The sequence below is a fragment of the Gorilla gorilla genome, chromosome 3 (genome assembly GCF_029281585.2).
Source record: "Gorilla gorilla gorilla isolate KB3781 chromosome 3, NHGRI_mGorGor1-v2.1_pri, whole genome shotgun sequence".
NCBI classification, from domain to species: domain Eukaryota; kingdom Metazoa; phylum Chordata; class Mammalia; order Primates; family Hominidae; genus Gorilla; species Gorilla gorilla.
The window spans coordinates 15313825-15331060 of record NC_073227.2 but is presented as its reverse complement, the minus strand read 5'-3'; the positions used below and the strand labels follow the sequence as shown (position 1 = coordinate 15331060).

The following is a 17236-nucleotide window of genomic DNA, read 5'->3' as shown; positions in this document are numbered from 1 at the left end:
TCCTTTTTTTTTTTTTTGAGACAGGGTCTTGCTCTGTCACTGAGGCTGGAGCTCAGTGGCAAAATCATGACTCACTACAGCCTTGACCTCCTGGGCTCAAGCAGTCCTCCTGCTTCAGCCTCCAAAGTAGCTGGGACTTCAGGTGCCACCACATCCAGCTAATTTTTTTAATTTTTTGTAGAGACAGGGTCTTGCTATGTTGCCCAGGCTGATCTCAAACTCCTGGGCTCAAGCGATCCACCCACCCTGGCCTTTCAAAGTGCTGGAATTACAGGCATGAGCCACTGTGCCTGGCCTTTTTCTGTGGCTCTAAGCCACTGATTTTGTGGTACTTTGTTAAGGCAGCCCTAGGAAGCTAACACATAAGGATTTATATTTCTCTTGAAAAACTGGACTATCTGATGCCATCGGCCCACCTTCTTAAAGCAACCAGGATTCAGGGCCCAGTTTGCCACAGTCCCCACCATTCCCTGTTGTCACCCTGACACCAAGACCACATGTCTTTGGCCATTCACTATCACATTTGCACAGCTGTTTCCCTTATAGATGAGAAATATTTCTCTATAAACACATCTCGATCAAAAGATAAACCAAATGGGGCACTTGTGTTCAATAAAAAGGAGAGAAGACCAGCCTAGCCAAAATGGTGAAACCCTGCCGCAACTAAAAATACAAAATTTAGCCGGGCGTGGTGGCATGTGCCTGTAGTCCCAGCTACTCGGGAGGCTGAGGCAGGAGAATCATTTAAACCTGGGTGGTGGAGTTTGCAGTGAGCCGAGATGGTGTCATTGCACTCCGGCCTGGACAACAGAGTGAGACTCTGTCTAAAAAAGAAAACAAAAACAAAAACAAAAAAAAATGGAGAGGAGACCTGTGTCTTTGAGGAAGCCAAAAATAGGTTTACAGGTTTAAAGGCAAAGTATGCTTTTTTTTTTTTTTTTTTTTTTGGTATCAGCTCCAGTGTGCTCTTTACATTCCAGATTGGTCCCTGTGGGCATTTGAATTTTATAAGCCCAGCTCCTTCAGACACTGTTACTAGGAAATAGCAAAAGACCTATATTTTCCAAAAAAGACTACAGTTCTGCATGATTCCATAAAAACACAAAGCTCCTGATTTTTTCAGAACAGGATATGCTCTCATATAAACCAACCCTGAATGTCCCTTAAATCCTTCAAAAGGTTTAAGTATTTATGTTTTTAATTTTGGGTGAATATACCCTGAAGCCTAAGTGGAGAATACATCAGGAAGTTTTCCATGAATAAATTACAATAACTGGGTCACATGACACGGCCATATTTATGTTGCTTTGAGAGACGGTGATGACAGGCTTTTCATCATCTGGCATGCAGAGATGTGTGTGTCTGCTTCAGGACCCCTCTGTAAAACCTCCCCACTCCACGACCCATCTGCCCTGCAGATCCGTGACACAGCGGCAAGGCAGGGCAGGTGCACCATCGCAGGCTCACCTTGGGCGGTTTCAGACTTTTCCCTCGATGCCTTTTGGAGCGCAACAGCCGTTCTCTCTCCTAGAAGGAAACACAACGGTTGGCATTTCCAGCCAGCCTCACATCTCACAAACCAAAGCCAATGGCTCTCAAAGGGAGCTGGGCCTGCCCATCCGCACCAGGCATGGCTAGTTCAAGTTCTAAGTGCCCAAGTGATGGCTGCTTCTCTGAACTGAGAGCTACAGGGAGAGTTTATTATCCACCTTTTGACTTTATTGTTATTTCACTGAAATATATTTTTCATCCTAAGCTGCATTGAGTCTTTTATGTAATGAAGCAAAGATGGATGGATAGATAGATGTATGCATAGATAAGTGGATGGAAGGATGAAAGAATGGGTGGGTGGGTGGATGGATGGGTGGATGGATGGATGGATGGATGGATGGATAGATGGATGGATGAATGGATGGATGGATGGATGGGTGGATGGATGGATGGGTGGATGGATGGGTGGGTGGGTGGGTGGATGGATGGATGGATGGATGGATAGATGGATAGGTGGATGGATGAATGGATGGATGGGTGGATGGATGGATGGATGGATGGATGGATGGATGGATGGATGAATGGGTGGATGGATGGATGGATGGATGGATGGATGGATGGATGGATGGATAGATGGATGGATGAATGGATGGATGGATGGATGGATGGATGAATGGATGGATGGATGGATGGATGGATGGATGGATGGATGGATGGATAGATGGATGGATGAATGGATGGATGGGTGAAAGGAAGAAACAGAAAAGTTAAAGAGGCAGAGGGAGATGGAGGCAGGCAAAATGAACATGACAATTACAATCAAAGCCTTTTCTAGAATTTTGATCACTAGCTTTTCTATTCTTTGAAAACCAGTGCATGGAACCATCACACACCCACTTCGGTGAGCAGAACACGTTCTACTTCTAAGATCCAACTAAAGCTCCCTGCAGGTGTTCTCTGCCTGTTGCCTAAGTTCCTTTCACAGAGAGCTGTGGAATTCTCTGGATGCAATTCTCCACCGCTTAGGACATACTCAACCCCCTTTGATAGATGCACGCCCCATATACACGTCCAAAACTCACACAGGCAGTCTTAGCAAGGTGCTGGTCTGGTTATAAGGTTCAAGTTTGTGGGCCTAAACTCACAGTCTGCAACTGCTAAGCTAAAAACCAACCAACCAACCAACCAAACAAACAAACAAAAAGCCTTCTCTGGAACAGATCATGCCCAGTCTCTAAAGGCCAAAAGACATCCTTAAAACTGATGCTTCTCAACCACAGCAAGCTAGGGAGAAGATGTGAGAAAAGGGTAGCCATGGAAACTGTCCCCAAGTACCAGTGATCTCATTTAAGCCAAGGCTGCTTAGTGGCAGAATGAAGCAGGAATGTGCACACCAGGGTGAGCTTGGTGAGTCCCAAAGTCAGCACTGCCTGACCCTGACCCAGCTCAGCAGCATCACCCTGAGCCCCAACGCCCGTTCCTGACACCCATGTCAGCTGGTGCCACCCCTGCCAGGGGCAGCCGCGCCAGCTGTGCTAGATGTACCAGTGAGAGGTCGTCAATGACGTGCTGCTGCTCCAGCACCTGCAGCCTCAGGAACTCGATCTCCTGCTCATCCCTCGTCAGGCTGAGGTCATTCAGGGAGGTGTGCCGCTTCAGAGACGCCTGCGCTGACAGCTTTTCTTTCTGCAGCCACAGGGAGACAGACCACCACAGGGTTACCCGCCAACAATGTTTGTTAGGGACAGTGCTGGAGTGGAGCTCAGGGGTGCAGGGACAGAAGGATGGACGGGAGGATGAAAGAGATGATGGCCTGATATGGTTTGGCTGTGTCCCCACCCAAATCTCATCTTGAATTGCAGCTCCTAGAATTCCCATGTGTTGTGGGAGGGGCCAGGTGGGAGATCATTGAATCATGGTGGTGGTTTCTCTCATACTATTCTCGTGGTTGTGAATAAGTCTCTGATGTTTTTATAGGGGGTTTCCCCTTTTACTTGGCTCTCAATCTGTCTTGTCTGCTGCCAAGTAAGATGTGCCTTTAGCTTTCTGCCATGATTGTGAGGCCTCTCCAGCCACGTGAAACTGTGAGTCCATTAAACCTCTTTTTCTTTATAAATTACCCAGTCTCAGGTATGCCTTTATCAGCAGTGTGAAAATGGACTAATACGTGGCCACCTTGTCCTGTGCTGGAAGAGAGGACAGGGCAGACCAAAGCCAAGCCCAAGGTGGGGCTGACCATGCACTCTGCTGACAGGAAGGGATGCGCAGGGCCTGGGGGTGGAAGACGACATTTGAAATGAGCCTAGAAACCTGGGAGGGGAAGGCAGGGGAAGGAGAGGACTTCACACAACAGCAATTACACACACACACACACACACACACACCTGCACCTGCTACAGTGCAGACAGCAGAGCATGTGTGGTGACAGAGCCTCCGTCTTCCCGGCTGTAAAGTGGGGGTTGATACTACTCTGAACAATGAACCTGAAATCATTCTGTAAACTGTCAACTACAAGACACCCGCCCTGACCACAAACACCAGGCATCCTAGCTGGAGGAGAAACCCCTCTGCAGAGCATTGCCAGCGATCATTGTAATGGCTTTCACTTGCTGGGTGTCCTCTGGGCTCGTTCCCTGTGAGGTCTTTACATGCTGTTATTTCATCCTCTTGATGATCTTCCAATGTGGATACTTTCATTCCCATTTTATGCATGAAGAAACAGAGGCTCAGAGAGAATGGGGGATGTGTTTAAGGACACAGCTGCCTGACTCCCTCTGGGCACAAACACCCACAGCATAGTGAATGTGAGACAGGTGGAGAGAAAGGAGAGACATCTGTGACTGACACTGTGCCTGGTGCTTCGTGGGGAGGTGGGCAGCAGGTGCGCCCCAGAACATGTGAATCGGGAGGTTCAGGGCTGAAGAATCCCAGACAGAGAAGGGAGTGTCAGGGCTGTCCCCAAGGGGTCCACAGCTCACCATTTCCACGTTTTCCCGCGTGAGGTTCTTGATTTTCTCCTCCATCCTCTGGATACTCTGCAACAAATCCTCATTCTTCTTGTTCATCCGCTTGTTCTTCTCCACCAGGGGCTTCAGCTGAACCTCGGTCTCTCGCGAGCGTTTCAGCTGTGGTTGGAAACAGACACAGAGGCTCAGACAACTTGACGACGGACGGCCGAGGTCACAGCACCGAGGTGAGCAGAGACTCAACCCAGTTAGGACCCCTTCTGAGGCCAGTGTCCTGGATGACACATTTGTTTGCTAGTTGCATGACAATGGGCAAGTTCTCAGCCTCAGTTTCCTCATCTATCAAATGAGAATCATGGCAGCTCCTGTCTCCTAGGCACATGGTGAGAATTGAATACATAGTGGTAGTCTCCCAGTGTTATTTTCATGGAAAGAATTAGAAACAACTTAAATATCTATCAATATTATGATAACCACAGGCACAGCCAACACATGTGAAGGGGCCACCTTCCCCATCCCCATTTTATAGACAAAGAACCTGAGCCCAAAGAGAGGAGGCAATGGGCCCAACTTCACAAAGAAAGTGCCAAGAATGCTTTGCACTTTTGCAAAGACTGGTGGTTTGAGTTCACCAAGATTCAAACACAAGGGACTGACTCTAGACCCCTGTGTTTACTCCCCAGGCTGTAAATGTTAAGGTAAAATATTCTGATGGTATAGGTTGAAATATAAAATGTACCATGTGACCCATGCATTCTACTTCTAGAAACCTAGCGCCCCCCAAAAAAATGCCATGTAGAAGATACATACGGGTCTTTACTGACTTGAACCTTTATGTAAAGTCAGTAAAGACCCGTATGTATCTTCTACATGGCATTTTTTTTTCGAGACAGGAGGTAGGTAAAATGACATGTGTCACTTTGACAAAGGGTCTCACTTTGTCACCCAGGCTTGAGGGCCGTGGCGTGATTTCAGCTCACTGCAGCCTTGACGTCCTGGGCTCAAGTGATCTCCCACCTCAGCCTCCCAAGTAGCTGGAACTACAGGTGTGCACCACTGCACCCAGCTAATTTTTTTGTATTTTTAGAGATGGGGTTTTGCCATGCTGCCCAAGCTGGGCTGGAACTCCTGAGCTCAAGGAATCTTCCCACGTTGGCTTCCCAAAGTGCTGAGATTACAGGCATGTGGCACCTCACAGAAATCCAGAAAGCGGCAACAGCCTAAAGATCCACCACTGGGAAGAGAGTTGAACAGACCATGGTATATCCACACAATGGACTACCAAGCCGCTGGTAAAAAGACAAAGACAGATCTCTAAGCACTGATGGGGAGTGATGTAATTGATCAATGAGGTGAAAAAAGCAAGTTGCAGAACAATACACAACAGGGAAAAAAATCCCAGTTCATATCCATAAAATAAAACAAAGTCTCTTGGTGAGTTTTAAGGCATTTATTTAAACATTAAGAACATTTAAGAACCACTCCAAACTAGCAGTAGTTACCTCATGATTTTAAGATTGAGGCCAGGCACGGTGGCTCACGCCTGTAATCCCAGCACTTTGGGAAGCTGAGGCAGGCAGATCACTTGAGGTCAGGAGTTCAAGACCAGCCTGGCCAACATGGTGAAACCCCATCTCTACTAAAAATACAAAAATTAGCCGGGTGTGTTGGCGGGTGCCTGTAATCCTAGCTACTTGGGAGGCTGAGGCAGGAGAATCACTTGAACCCGGGAGGCAGAGGTTGCAGTGAGCTGAGATCACATCACCGCACTCAAACCTGGGCGACAGAGCAAGACTCCACCTCAAAAAAAAAAAAAAAGATTGAAGCGTTGGCAAACTTATTAGTTTCTACTTTTAACTACTTCAGTCTGATCTGACATGTTTCCAGAAGCCTGTGTTTTTTCCTAATCCACTCAGTAAACTATGCAGCTCATGAGTATTTATGAGCTTATAAATATTTAAATGAAGAGTAGAGACATAATATTAGATGTACAGTCTGATTAAAGCCAAAAAAAAAAACCTTTAAAAACACTGGAAGGAAGTAAATTTATTTTGATCCTATTAAAGTTGTGAAGAGGTGATACTTACGGACACTTTTCACCACTCATTTTTTTTCAAATATTCTGTGGATATACTTCTCTTCATAATAAAAATTAGAATAAACATAAAAATTATGAGGCATCTGTCAAGAAGTTGATGTATCAACTGCCATTACATAAAAATTAGTTTTGCTGTTATCCAGAAAATGTAAACATATTCATGAAATTGCTATTTTTACTGGAGATTTCTTTTTTAACCAGAAGTCCATGTTCATTATTTTTAAAATTAATGTATACGTTTTAGTTTACAAGTATATAAAATTTTATGCAAAAAAGTAAAAACATAAGCACTAATTAAAATTACCCATAATTACACCACCTAAAAGAATAACTTCTAGCCAGACGTGGTGGCTCATGTGTGTAATCCCAGCACTTTGGGAGGCTGAGGCGGGCAGATCACCTGAGGTCAGGAGTTCAAGACCAGCCTGGCCAACATGGAGAAACCCTATCTCTACTAAATGTACAAAATTAGCCGGGCATGGTGGCACATGCCTGTAATCCCAGCTACTCGGGAGGCTGAGGCAGGAGAATCGCTTGAACCCGGGAGGTGGAGGTTACGGTGAGCCAAGATCGTGCCATTGCACTCCAGCCTGGGCGACAAGAGTGAAACTTTGTCTCAAAAAAAAAAAAAAAGAATAATTTCTAATATTCGAGATGATGACAATGTATTATTGTTCCATAAAATGCATTTTTCATTTAATTTACTATGAACACGTTTCCATTTCAATTAAAGAGGGTCTCCATCATCAATCTTAATGACAGTCTAGAATTCATTGTATAAATATTCCATAATCACTCTGCCCTATGCTTTAGTATTGAACAATTGGGTTTTTTGGTTTTTTAATTGTTGATTTTCTTCGGTTTGGGTTGTTAACATAAACAACACTGCAATGAACATCCTCTCCACGCTTCTCATGGAACTTCTCCAATTGTTTGCTAAAGTTAAGTTCCTACAAAAATAAATGGCAGTAAGAGATTTTTTCAATGAGCATGTGTTAGATTTTTAATCGAAAAGAAGTAAGAAGGAAAGTTCAGAGAACCAGAAGGCTTCTGCATTAACTTTCTGTGCAGGGCATGTTTCAGGGACTCAGGGCCCCTTCCTTGTACCCTATGAGGCACTGCCTGTCTCTCGGGGCTACTTACCAGTTCATTCCTCTCATCTGCCAACAGCGTATTTCTGTCTTCCAGCTTCCGTATCACTGAATTCAGTTCAGCAATTTTTAGTTGAAATCGCCTCACATCTCGCTCGTCCATATGTTGATCCTAAAAAAAAAAAAAAAAAAAAAGTCAAGACGTAAATGTACTTTGAAGAAGTTGTGTGGAGCCTTCTTAGAAAATTCACATGACATAATGGGTGAGATCCTTATTCAGGGGCCCACATGCCACACAGCAAGGTGGGGAACACCCAAGCCCACTGCACACCTGCGGAAGACTCCATCTAGACGGCCACTGAGACTTCAAACCCTTCCGTGGCTCCCTGGGGACCTTGCGGTCAGGCCCCTCCCACCCCATATCTCTTACAAAGGCCGCCACGCACCGGCATCTCACACAGCGTCCAGCACAAAGAACTTATAACAACCCCTCCAATACTGAGTGAATGAATGAATGAGTGAATACATGCTACCTCAGTGTCCTCTGTGGCTGACCAGAAGAATGCCACATAAATGGGTGGGGGACCAGCCTGAGGCTGGCACAAGCTGCTGCCCCTCACCTGGACGCCCATGAGCTCCACCATGTCCCCGATCCCGGGCGGGAGCTCTCTCTTTGGACTACTGTGGTGCCGCTCGGCCTCCTTGACCTGAACCAGCTGCTCATCCAAAGCCTCTTTCTGCAGAAGCAGCTTCTGGGTCTGCCCAGCCTGCACGCCAAGTTCCTTCTCCAAGGCCAGAATCACACGGTCTTTCCCTTTGATCTCATCCATCTGAAAAGGAGAAAGAATAAGCAGTCAGCCCTAGGGGCTCATAACCAAGGAAATCTCTCCCCCGTTTGGGGCCTTCGGCCCAGGGAAAGGTCAAAGCAGTGTCTCGGGCCTGGGTCAACTGAATTCAGTAAACTCCAGACACAGAGCAAGCATAGCCCGCAGCCCAGGGCTTGTTCCCCGTCACTCCCACAAGACAGAGGAGACAGAGCTAGGGGTTGAAGCACATACATATTCAACCTGACATGCATACTGACATCAATGTATGCTCCTGTCTCTCTCACTTTAATGAGATACAATAAAACACTGCCGGCCCCCAGCCAGGCCTCTGCAGCTCAGCTTCTTGGCAGAGCTGGCTTCTCTCTCCGTCTCCAGGACCATGTCTCCCTCTCAGTCATTGACCCTCTCCTGCCTGGCCACAACTCCCCAACCCTCACCACCAGACAGCTCCTGCCAAGGTCACCAGTGCTCTCCTGGCCACCGAACCCACCGGAAAACGTTGTCCTCCCGCCCTGACTCCGTCACCCACTCCCAGACTGACGACCTCCTGCTCCCTCTCCCCAAGGCCGCTTTCCAGTTTCTATCTCCTTTATAGACTGTCTTGCTCTGGCTCTCATTGAAGCCTGGAGTTTCCAAGGCTCGGGCCTCTTCTCACTCTATATCCTCTCCCAGGCAGCCAGGTCCTCCCCGACGGTATCAACCCCACATATGCAGCAGATCTTAAACACATGCCTCAGCCCTGGCTTCTCTCTGAGCTCCACAATCACAGAACCAGCTGGCTGCCTGACACCTCTGCTTGGATCTCAGAGGGACCACAGCCTCTCCACGTACAAACCTGAACTTAATCTTCAGCTCACCCCCAGCCCTGTCTTGTCCAGCCTTCCTACGGGGGAGTGTCAGAAACGACACAGGCTCAACACAGTGGGCCGGGTGACAGTGAGGAACCACACCAAAAAAAGTATGCAGAGGAAGTGTCAGCCCCAGGTCATCCACTCTGGCTTTTTCTGGATGCTCCAGTGAAGGCACTGTCCTGGTTGAATAGCAGGCCCCCAAGACCCATGGCCTTCCTGGAACTTCAGAATGGGGCCTTATTTGGAAAGAGGGTAACTGCAGGTGCAATTAGTTAAGATGAGGTCATCCTGGAGCAGGGTGGGCCCTTACGACTGGTGTCCTTATGAGAGGAGAAGAGAGACACAGAGGGGAAGGCCGTGTGAGGGCAGAGGCAGAGGCTGGAGGGACACAGCCTCAAGCCAAGGAACTCAAGTTCAGCCAGCAACACCAGCATCAGGAAGAGGCTGGGAAAGATCCTCTTCCACAGCCTTAGGGGGAAGTGTGGGCATGCAGACACCTTGATTTCAATCTCCTGGCCTCCAGAACTGTATAGGAACACATTTCTGTCATGTTAAGCCATGAAGTTTGAGATTATTTGTTGCGGCAGCTGCAAGGAAACAGGTGCATGCAAAGGCTCCTCCTGCTCAGCTCACTCACGTAGCAAGTTACATTTCAGTGGATTACAATCCAAAGCTCTTACTTCTAAATCATAAACCTTGATTTCAGACACAGACTGCCACAGCAGAGAATTCGGGTGAAGGGCCCTCTTCTGATAGCAGAGAGAAGCAAGCTAAAATCCCGCCCACCCCCCAACCCTGACCATATGACCATGGGCAGGTTGGGCCACCTCTCTGACTCAACTTCTGTCTCTGTAAAATGTGGACAATAGGAAGACTTTAGAACCAACTCTGTCTAACTGTTGAGGAGCTTTAGAGCAACCATGAGAAGAATTTGGTACAGTGCCTAGCATATCGCAAGCCTGCCATCAGTGTTCACTGCCACTGTTAATCTCTTCTAGCCCCTAGGTAACACGAGGCTATTTTATTTTAAAAGAAGACCACTAAAAACTGAAAAAATATCATAGAGATGAGAGAAGAAAGGAAATGGTCCTCCTAGATTCCAGACTGAGAGGTTTTCCAGCCACGTACCATGGTGCTACAGTTCTGATGTGGAATTTCCATCACTTGCAACCAAAATAATCCTAATTGACAGAGTTCAGGAAAGAACAAAAAACTTGCCAGAGGTATCACCTCTCTCTTATTTGCTAGTTGTGAGCTAGGTACTAATTTGTACTTAAGAGCTCTCTGAGGCATCTTTCTTTGGAAGACAAAAGGCTATTTCCATCTGCCAGGATGATATCCTGGCCCCTGCAATGGGTGCTCCATGCAGTTTCTCCTAAGCAGCTGCTGAATGTGCCCACTGCTCCCCCTGGTGATGATCCACCAGCATCTACCTGCTTGGGCCAAATCCCAAATCCTGAGTGTTGCAATTTCCAAATGGGTAGGAGCACTGTCCCTTCCACAGGAGGAATCTTTAAACATGCTGAAAACACCACTGCCAATGTAGATGCCAACCCCAAAGCAAAAATCATTATGCAGAAGGAGTTTATTCATTTAATTCACTCAAACATGCTTTCATTAACTCAACACATGCTGAGCTGAGCGCTATCAGTGGGTGCTGAGAAACATTAGTGAGCAAAAGAGATCAGCCGCCCTGCCCCGGGGGCTTCTATTCTGCTAGAGGGGGGAGCAGGCAAACATTAGTGAGCAAAAGAGATCAGCCGCCCTGCCCTGGGGGCTTCTATTCTGCTAGAGGGGGGAGCAGGCAATAAACATAATAAATAAGCAGACATTGTAGTGATTGAGAGTGATTTGTGCTATGAGGGGGAAAAAAACAATAACAACATCAAAGCAAAGGAAATCGGTAGGGGCAGTGGAGGGTGTTGCAAACCAACAGTTTGTCCATCACGGGTAAGGGAGGGTTCTTGTCTGCCCCTCAGTATCAGCTTTGCAGTGAAGCCCCCGCCACTGCCTTCCACTAGCTCCCCACAAAAGGCAGCACCGTCGCGAGCAAGACATCTCCAGGATCCCAAATTCTGCACCTGGAAGAGCACCAATTCCCCCTTGTCCTAGTAAGTGAGACAGAGGGCTTCTGCCCCAGTCATCACAAGAAAGTTTCCTAGAAAATATTCTCAAACAGCAGAGATGGCATCTAGAAACGGACGGACGGCCAATGCAGAACACATTCCGGAGCCAGCATGAGAGTCCTGAGGCCCCAGAGGTTAAGACACTGGCCAAGCTCACGTAGCAAGAGGCAGGCACACTCACAGTTCACTGACTTTACTCCTGGATCACAAGCTGAGCTCTTAGTGATCCTACCTCGCTGCCCTTGGGATGCTGATGAAATCCCAAGCTTCCTGGAACTGCTCATCTGACCATATGGAACATCCCTCAGCTTCCTTCCCGCATCCATTTCCCCTTCTCCCATACGCCCAGTCTCAGCATGTGCAGTAGGAAAGGGGTGGAACGAACACCACTGCAAGTTCCCAGGGCAGTCCCCAATTGGCTCATGCCACCCAAATGTCCCTGTCCCAACAGTAATTGCTTCAGGGATGGATGCACAACCCAATCAGAACCAATGGCCAGAAGTAGGCAGCACCAGGATCCTCCTGTTTTTCTTTAGGAGCTAAGAAAGGGACTCTGGGCTGTGTGGTGTAAGAATGTGGGACCTGGCACAGTGGTGGCATCCCCCCAGCACAGCATGAGAGCCCACAGCCTGGGAATGACGCAGCAGGAGGCAGAGCAGAGCCCAAGAACCTGGGATCCTGGATGACATCGTTAGTGCACCTGGAGCTGCACCTACAGCAAATTCCATGACTTCAGTTGGGGGAGCCAACAGACACCCATGGCCTAAGCTGGTTTGATGGAATTTCTGTCACTTGCGACCAAAAGAATCACAATCAACAGAGTTCAGGAAAGAACGACAAACTTGATGTTGGCTATCACTCCTCTCTTAATGCTAGCGTGAGCTAGGACTCATTTGTACTTAAGAGACACTCTCTGAGTCTTTAAAAGATCCTCAAAGCGGACATCATTTACCCCAAGTTACACACAAACTTGAGGCCCAGAAAGGGGAATGTGCTAACACTCTAGTTAGCAGCAGAACCATGACTCAAATGCAGATTGTCCTCTCCAAGCCCTCCCTGTCCCCTCTGCCCCAAAGGAACAGAGTCCGGTTGTTTCTCAGCAGTCAAGTCCACCAGGAAATGTATCTCAGTGAAAACAAGCCCACTGACCCATGACTGATTTGGTGAGCTCCACTTTATTGCAAAGTTTGGGGGAATCAAAGACTGAAGCAGAGGCCTCTACCTCAACATCAATTCTCATTCTTGGTACCTGTAGTGGGATGAATAATGTGCCCCAAAATGTCACGTCTACCCCGAAAATCAGAATGTGACCTTATTTGGAAATAGGGCCTTTGCAGATGAAATGAAGATGCAAATTAACATGAGGTCATACCAGGTTAGGGTGGACCCTAAACCCACTGCCTGGCATCCTTAAAAGAAGAGGACACCTGTAATCCCAGCACTTTGGGAGGCCGAGGCAGGTGAATCACCTGGGGTCAGGAGTCTGAGACCAACCTGGCCAACATGGTGAAACTCCATCTCTCCTAAAAATACAAAAATTAGCCAGGTGAGGTGGTGCATGCCTGTAATCCCAGCTACTAGGGAGGCTGAGGCAGGAGAATTGCTTGAACCTGGCAGGCAGAGGTTGCAGTGAGCCGAGGTCACGCCACTGCACTCCAGCCTGGGTGACAGAGTGAGAGTCCATTTCAAGAAAAAAAAAAGAAGAAAAAGAAGAGGACAAGCTGCAGACATGCAGGGGAGAAGGCCACGTGCAGGCAGAGACTGAAGTGGTGCGACTGCAAGTCAAGAAATGCCAAGGACTGCCGGCCACACCAGAAGCTGCAAGAGGCCAGAAAACACTTTCACCCTAGAGCTTTCCAAGGGAGCATGGCCCAGCTGATACCTTGATTTGGGACTTCTGGACTCCAGAACCGTAGAGAAAATAAATGTCATTGTTGTAAGCCTCCAAGTTTGTGGTAATTTGTTACAGCTGCCCCCAGGAAACTAACAGAGCACCACACCAGGGTTTCTCAGAAGCCACAGGCCACGCAGTATGGGCTCCAGGATCACTTTAAACTAGAACGTCACTGTCCCATGTTGACCATGATCACCTTAATCTAGAGTGTCACTGCCTCATGTTGACCATAACCACCTTAAACTAGAGCTTCACTGCCCCACGTTGACCATGACCACCTTAGAATGTCAAAACCCCATGTTGACCGTGACTGCCTTAAACTAGAGCATCGCCGCCCCAGGTTGACCATAACCACCTTAAACTAGAGTGTCACCCCCCATGTCGACCATAACCACCTTAAACTAGAACATCACTGTCCCATGTTGACCATGACGTCCTTAGAGTGTCAAAACCCCACGTTGACCATGACGTCCTTAGAGTGTCAAAACCCCACGTTGACCATGACTGCCTTAAACTAGAGCATCGCCACCCCAGGTTGACCATAACTACCTTTTCTTCTTGACTTTTACTAAGATGCATCCTAATGTGTAGATAAAAGTCCAAAAGCCTTCTTGCATTTCTAATCCAATCCAGCTGACAAAGAAATGAAACCAGCAGCCCATCTTCTGAATGTGTTGCCATGGGCAACAGGTTTGCTTAAGGAGTGACATTTATCAGACAGGGTGTGGGTGAATAGGAGAAATGAACATTCGATTTTTTCACTCCTTCTCCTAAGTGGACCATTTTGGGTGAAAACCATCCACACAATGAGATACCTGAATGGGGGAGATTTTTGTTTGGCACTGAAATGGAAATGGAGGCTTTGTGATACTGGATCCCTGGCACATTTTAAATTAAGCTCAAACCGTCTCTTGTGCAAATACACAGGGTTTTTTTCCCCCATTTTACTTCTCTTACATATACATTTTTCCTATAACAGAAGAACACATTTTACAAGTATCCTATTACAGAAACTATAAGCTGCTACATGCTTTAGCTCACTTGCTTGTTTAATTCTAACTCTCGGCAGATATGGGAATACCCCCATTTTATAGGTGAGGTGCTAGAGGCTTGGAGACAGTAACCACCTGTCCCAGGGTCACATGGCAAACAAATGGGGAGCCCAGAATCACTCAGAGCAGCCTCTCTCCAAAGGCTTCACTTCCCACCATGTGATGACATCTCCCCTGAACACAAACCCATGAACATACGTGATAGAGAAAAGGGGCTGGAGACTGTTCCTGAGGACTCAGTATTGGTGTGCTTGCACTGTCTATAAATCAGAAATTTTAAACTGACACACAGCTCTTCTGCCATTCTTGGCACAGTATGGGGTTAAGGCATGAACTGGTGGTTTGTCACCAACTGTGGGACCCAGGCTATAGCTGGATGAGGACTTTAAAAGGGTGTCTTGTCACCTGCCTCCAGTCCCAAAATCTCTTCCAGCATCTCATCTCCCGCAGAGGGCCCCCAGCCCCAGTTTACACTCTCCCCATGCTGGGACACTCACTACCTCCCCAGGAGGTTCTTAGTTTCTAAGAACCTTTGGAATCTCAGAGTCTTTCCAACATTGAGGGTGGGGAATAAATGAATATATCATCAAATCATCAGGACTTTTTAAAAGGTAAGAAAAAGAAAAGAGAGAACTCCCTTCTACCCCAGCAACACCCTCAGTGCCTTTCACTAGGTGTCCCGCCCCCCTCCCTCCCAGCTGTCCTCACCTGAAGAGCACACTCCAGGTGTGGTGGAATCCCGGCCAGCCCACAGCCTGCATGCAGAGGAGCCCTGTACCGTCAGTGAGAGGGGACCAGTGTGGGTACAGGCACTTCAGCTCTCTGAAGTCATTAACTTTCCATAGATCTCCTTCCTGTGCTACAAAATGAGACACTGGGCAAAGAACCATTTCCTGCCAATGGGCTTGTGTACCAACGCCGGAGAGGAAACTGGAGCACCATCCCCAGAAGCGGCAGGCTCCCCTCCCCATGGCCACACCCCCTTCCTGCTCCCCTGGGAATGCACGGGGCTTGGCAGAGGTGGGTTTTAAGCCATTGAGAGAACATTGTTGGTTCTGCCCAGCTATGAAAGTCTATAGGAGGAAAACATAGAATATAAGCAAAATACCTTTCGTCGTTATTCTGTCACTGAAGCTCTCAGTGCACAGCATAGTGAGGTCTGCAGGGAAGCATGGCCCCTTCTAAGAGGGTCCTTGACCCCAAGTCATTGGAAGGCAGAGAATAGAAAACCTTTTCAGTGTTCGTGCAGACCCACTATATCGGTCATCATCACATGCATGGGAGACAGAATCAGAAATGCATTCCTGGAAATCATTCCCCCAGATTCAGGTGCAGGGGCCTCGATTCTACCCGTGATGCTTCATCTACTGTGTGGTGGGAACAAGGTGTTTGCTTGTGATCTCATCTATACCTTTTGCCAGAAATAGTTCACACTTTTAGAACTCCTATTAAAAGTAAGAAAATAAAGTCTCCAGTACTTGACAACAGGATTCCATTATATTTTCATTTTGTATTTTACTGGAAATCCAAGTATCACATATCATCATGGCTATTTTAGAGATATGGTTAAAATGATCACATCATGCCCCATTACTTCCAAACCTTTGCCAGTGTTTCTCCCTCTGCATAGGATCACCTAACAAACTCCTATGCATCCTTCAAAACCCAGCTCAGACCTCACTTCCTCTGTGAAATGACTCCTGCATCTACCCACAGAAGTGATCACATCCTCTTCTTTGTTGCTGCCTCTTTGGCTTGCATGGTCCTATTACCAAACCGTCCTGCTCACACTAGAATAATCTGCTCACACTCCTGTTAACTGTAAGCGCTTTGCTGCCTGGAATCGTGTCTTATTTTTCTCTATAACTCAGTAAATAAATATTCCACTGAGGGGGAACTCTCCTGCCCAGGGCTATATGTGTTCTTGGGCCATTCTGACTGACAGCAAATTTCATCGCCATGGATGACTATAAACAGTGTCCAGCTCCCATTAAACTGATTGTTTACTATTAACATGCAGCAATTGGCAGCGAGTCCAGATCATGTGCTGCTTCCAAGGCTGATAACCAACCCAACGAGATGTCCCAAAAAGACAGCTTCAGAAACAATCTCTCAAATTCTTATGCAAAACAGTCACCTCATAAAGGTCAGCAGTCTCTTGAAGTTCAGGGTCCTGAACCAGACACCTCCTGTATTACAATGAATGATGTCCACCTGTACAGGGAGGTGTGGCTGCCGTGCCCTGAAAAGTATCCTGTCTCCAGAGAAGAATGATGCTTACGTGGGAAGAGGTCACTTTCCTCAAAGAAGGAGCCAGGTTTGCAGGTGGTAGGAGTCAGTGGGGGACAAGTCCTGGCCCGGTGCCTCTGCCCACCACCACTCAATGTGTCTGGTCAACCTGTGCGCAGGGCTCCAGAGTCCCATCTGCCCAGGAGGCTGCATGTTCCCTCTTTTCTGCTGCCCTGGCTGGGCTGGGCAGTCCCCAGACGTCCTGCCTTTCACCTCTCAAGCTGAGATCACATGGGAGCAGGTATTACCTGTCACCCCAGTAGACCGCGAGCTCCCTGCAGATGGCCAGGCAGGGTTTTAGCCACGGCCCCCCACGAGTCCCCCGAGAGGCTGGCCCAGCAGGCATCTATATAGGGAACATGCATCGAACACACGCCACTGTCAGTTCATGAGTTTTAAAAACAACCATTATGGTTTTATAAAAGCATAAAATAAAATCTCAAACAATCTGTGCTAGCCCTGGGTCTAGCTCACAGCAGGTGCTCACCAAATGGAGTGCCCGGAAAATATATAGCCTCTCTTCCGTAATTTTCTGGCAAAAAAAGAAAGAA

The 17236-nt window shown here is 47.5% G+C and overlaps 1 protein-coding gene across 4 annotated transcripts in view; it reads right to left on the bottom strand.

The window, feature by feature from the left end:
- Positions 1 to 17236, bottom strand: part of JAKMIP1 (janus kinase and microtubule interacting protein 1) — a 175858-nt gene that overhangs the window by 54837 nt on the left and 103785 nt on the right. For all 4 annotated transcript variants that reach the window (XM_055385847.2, XM_055385846.2, XM_055385848.2 and 1 more), the window contains 5 exons: positions 8267 to 8476; positions 7699 to 7818; positions 4470 to 4616; positions 3037 to 3177; positions 1468 to 1527 (listed from right to left, as the gene is read on the bottom strand). In XM_055385847.2, the coding sequence (XP_055241822.1) occupies positions 1468 to 1527; positions 3037 to 3177; positions 4470 to 4616; positions 7699 to 7818; positions 8267 to 8476 (678 nt within the window). The remainder of the gene's footprint in view (positions 1 to 1467; positions 1528 to 3036; positions 3178 to 4469; positions 4617 to 7698; positions 7819 to 8266; positions 8477 to 17236) is intronic.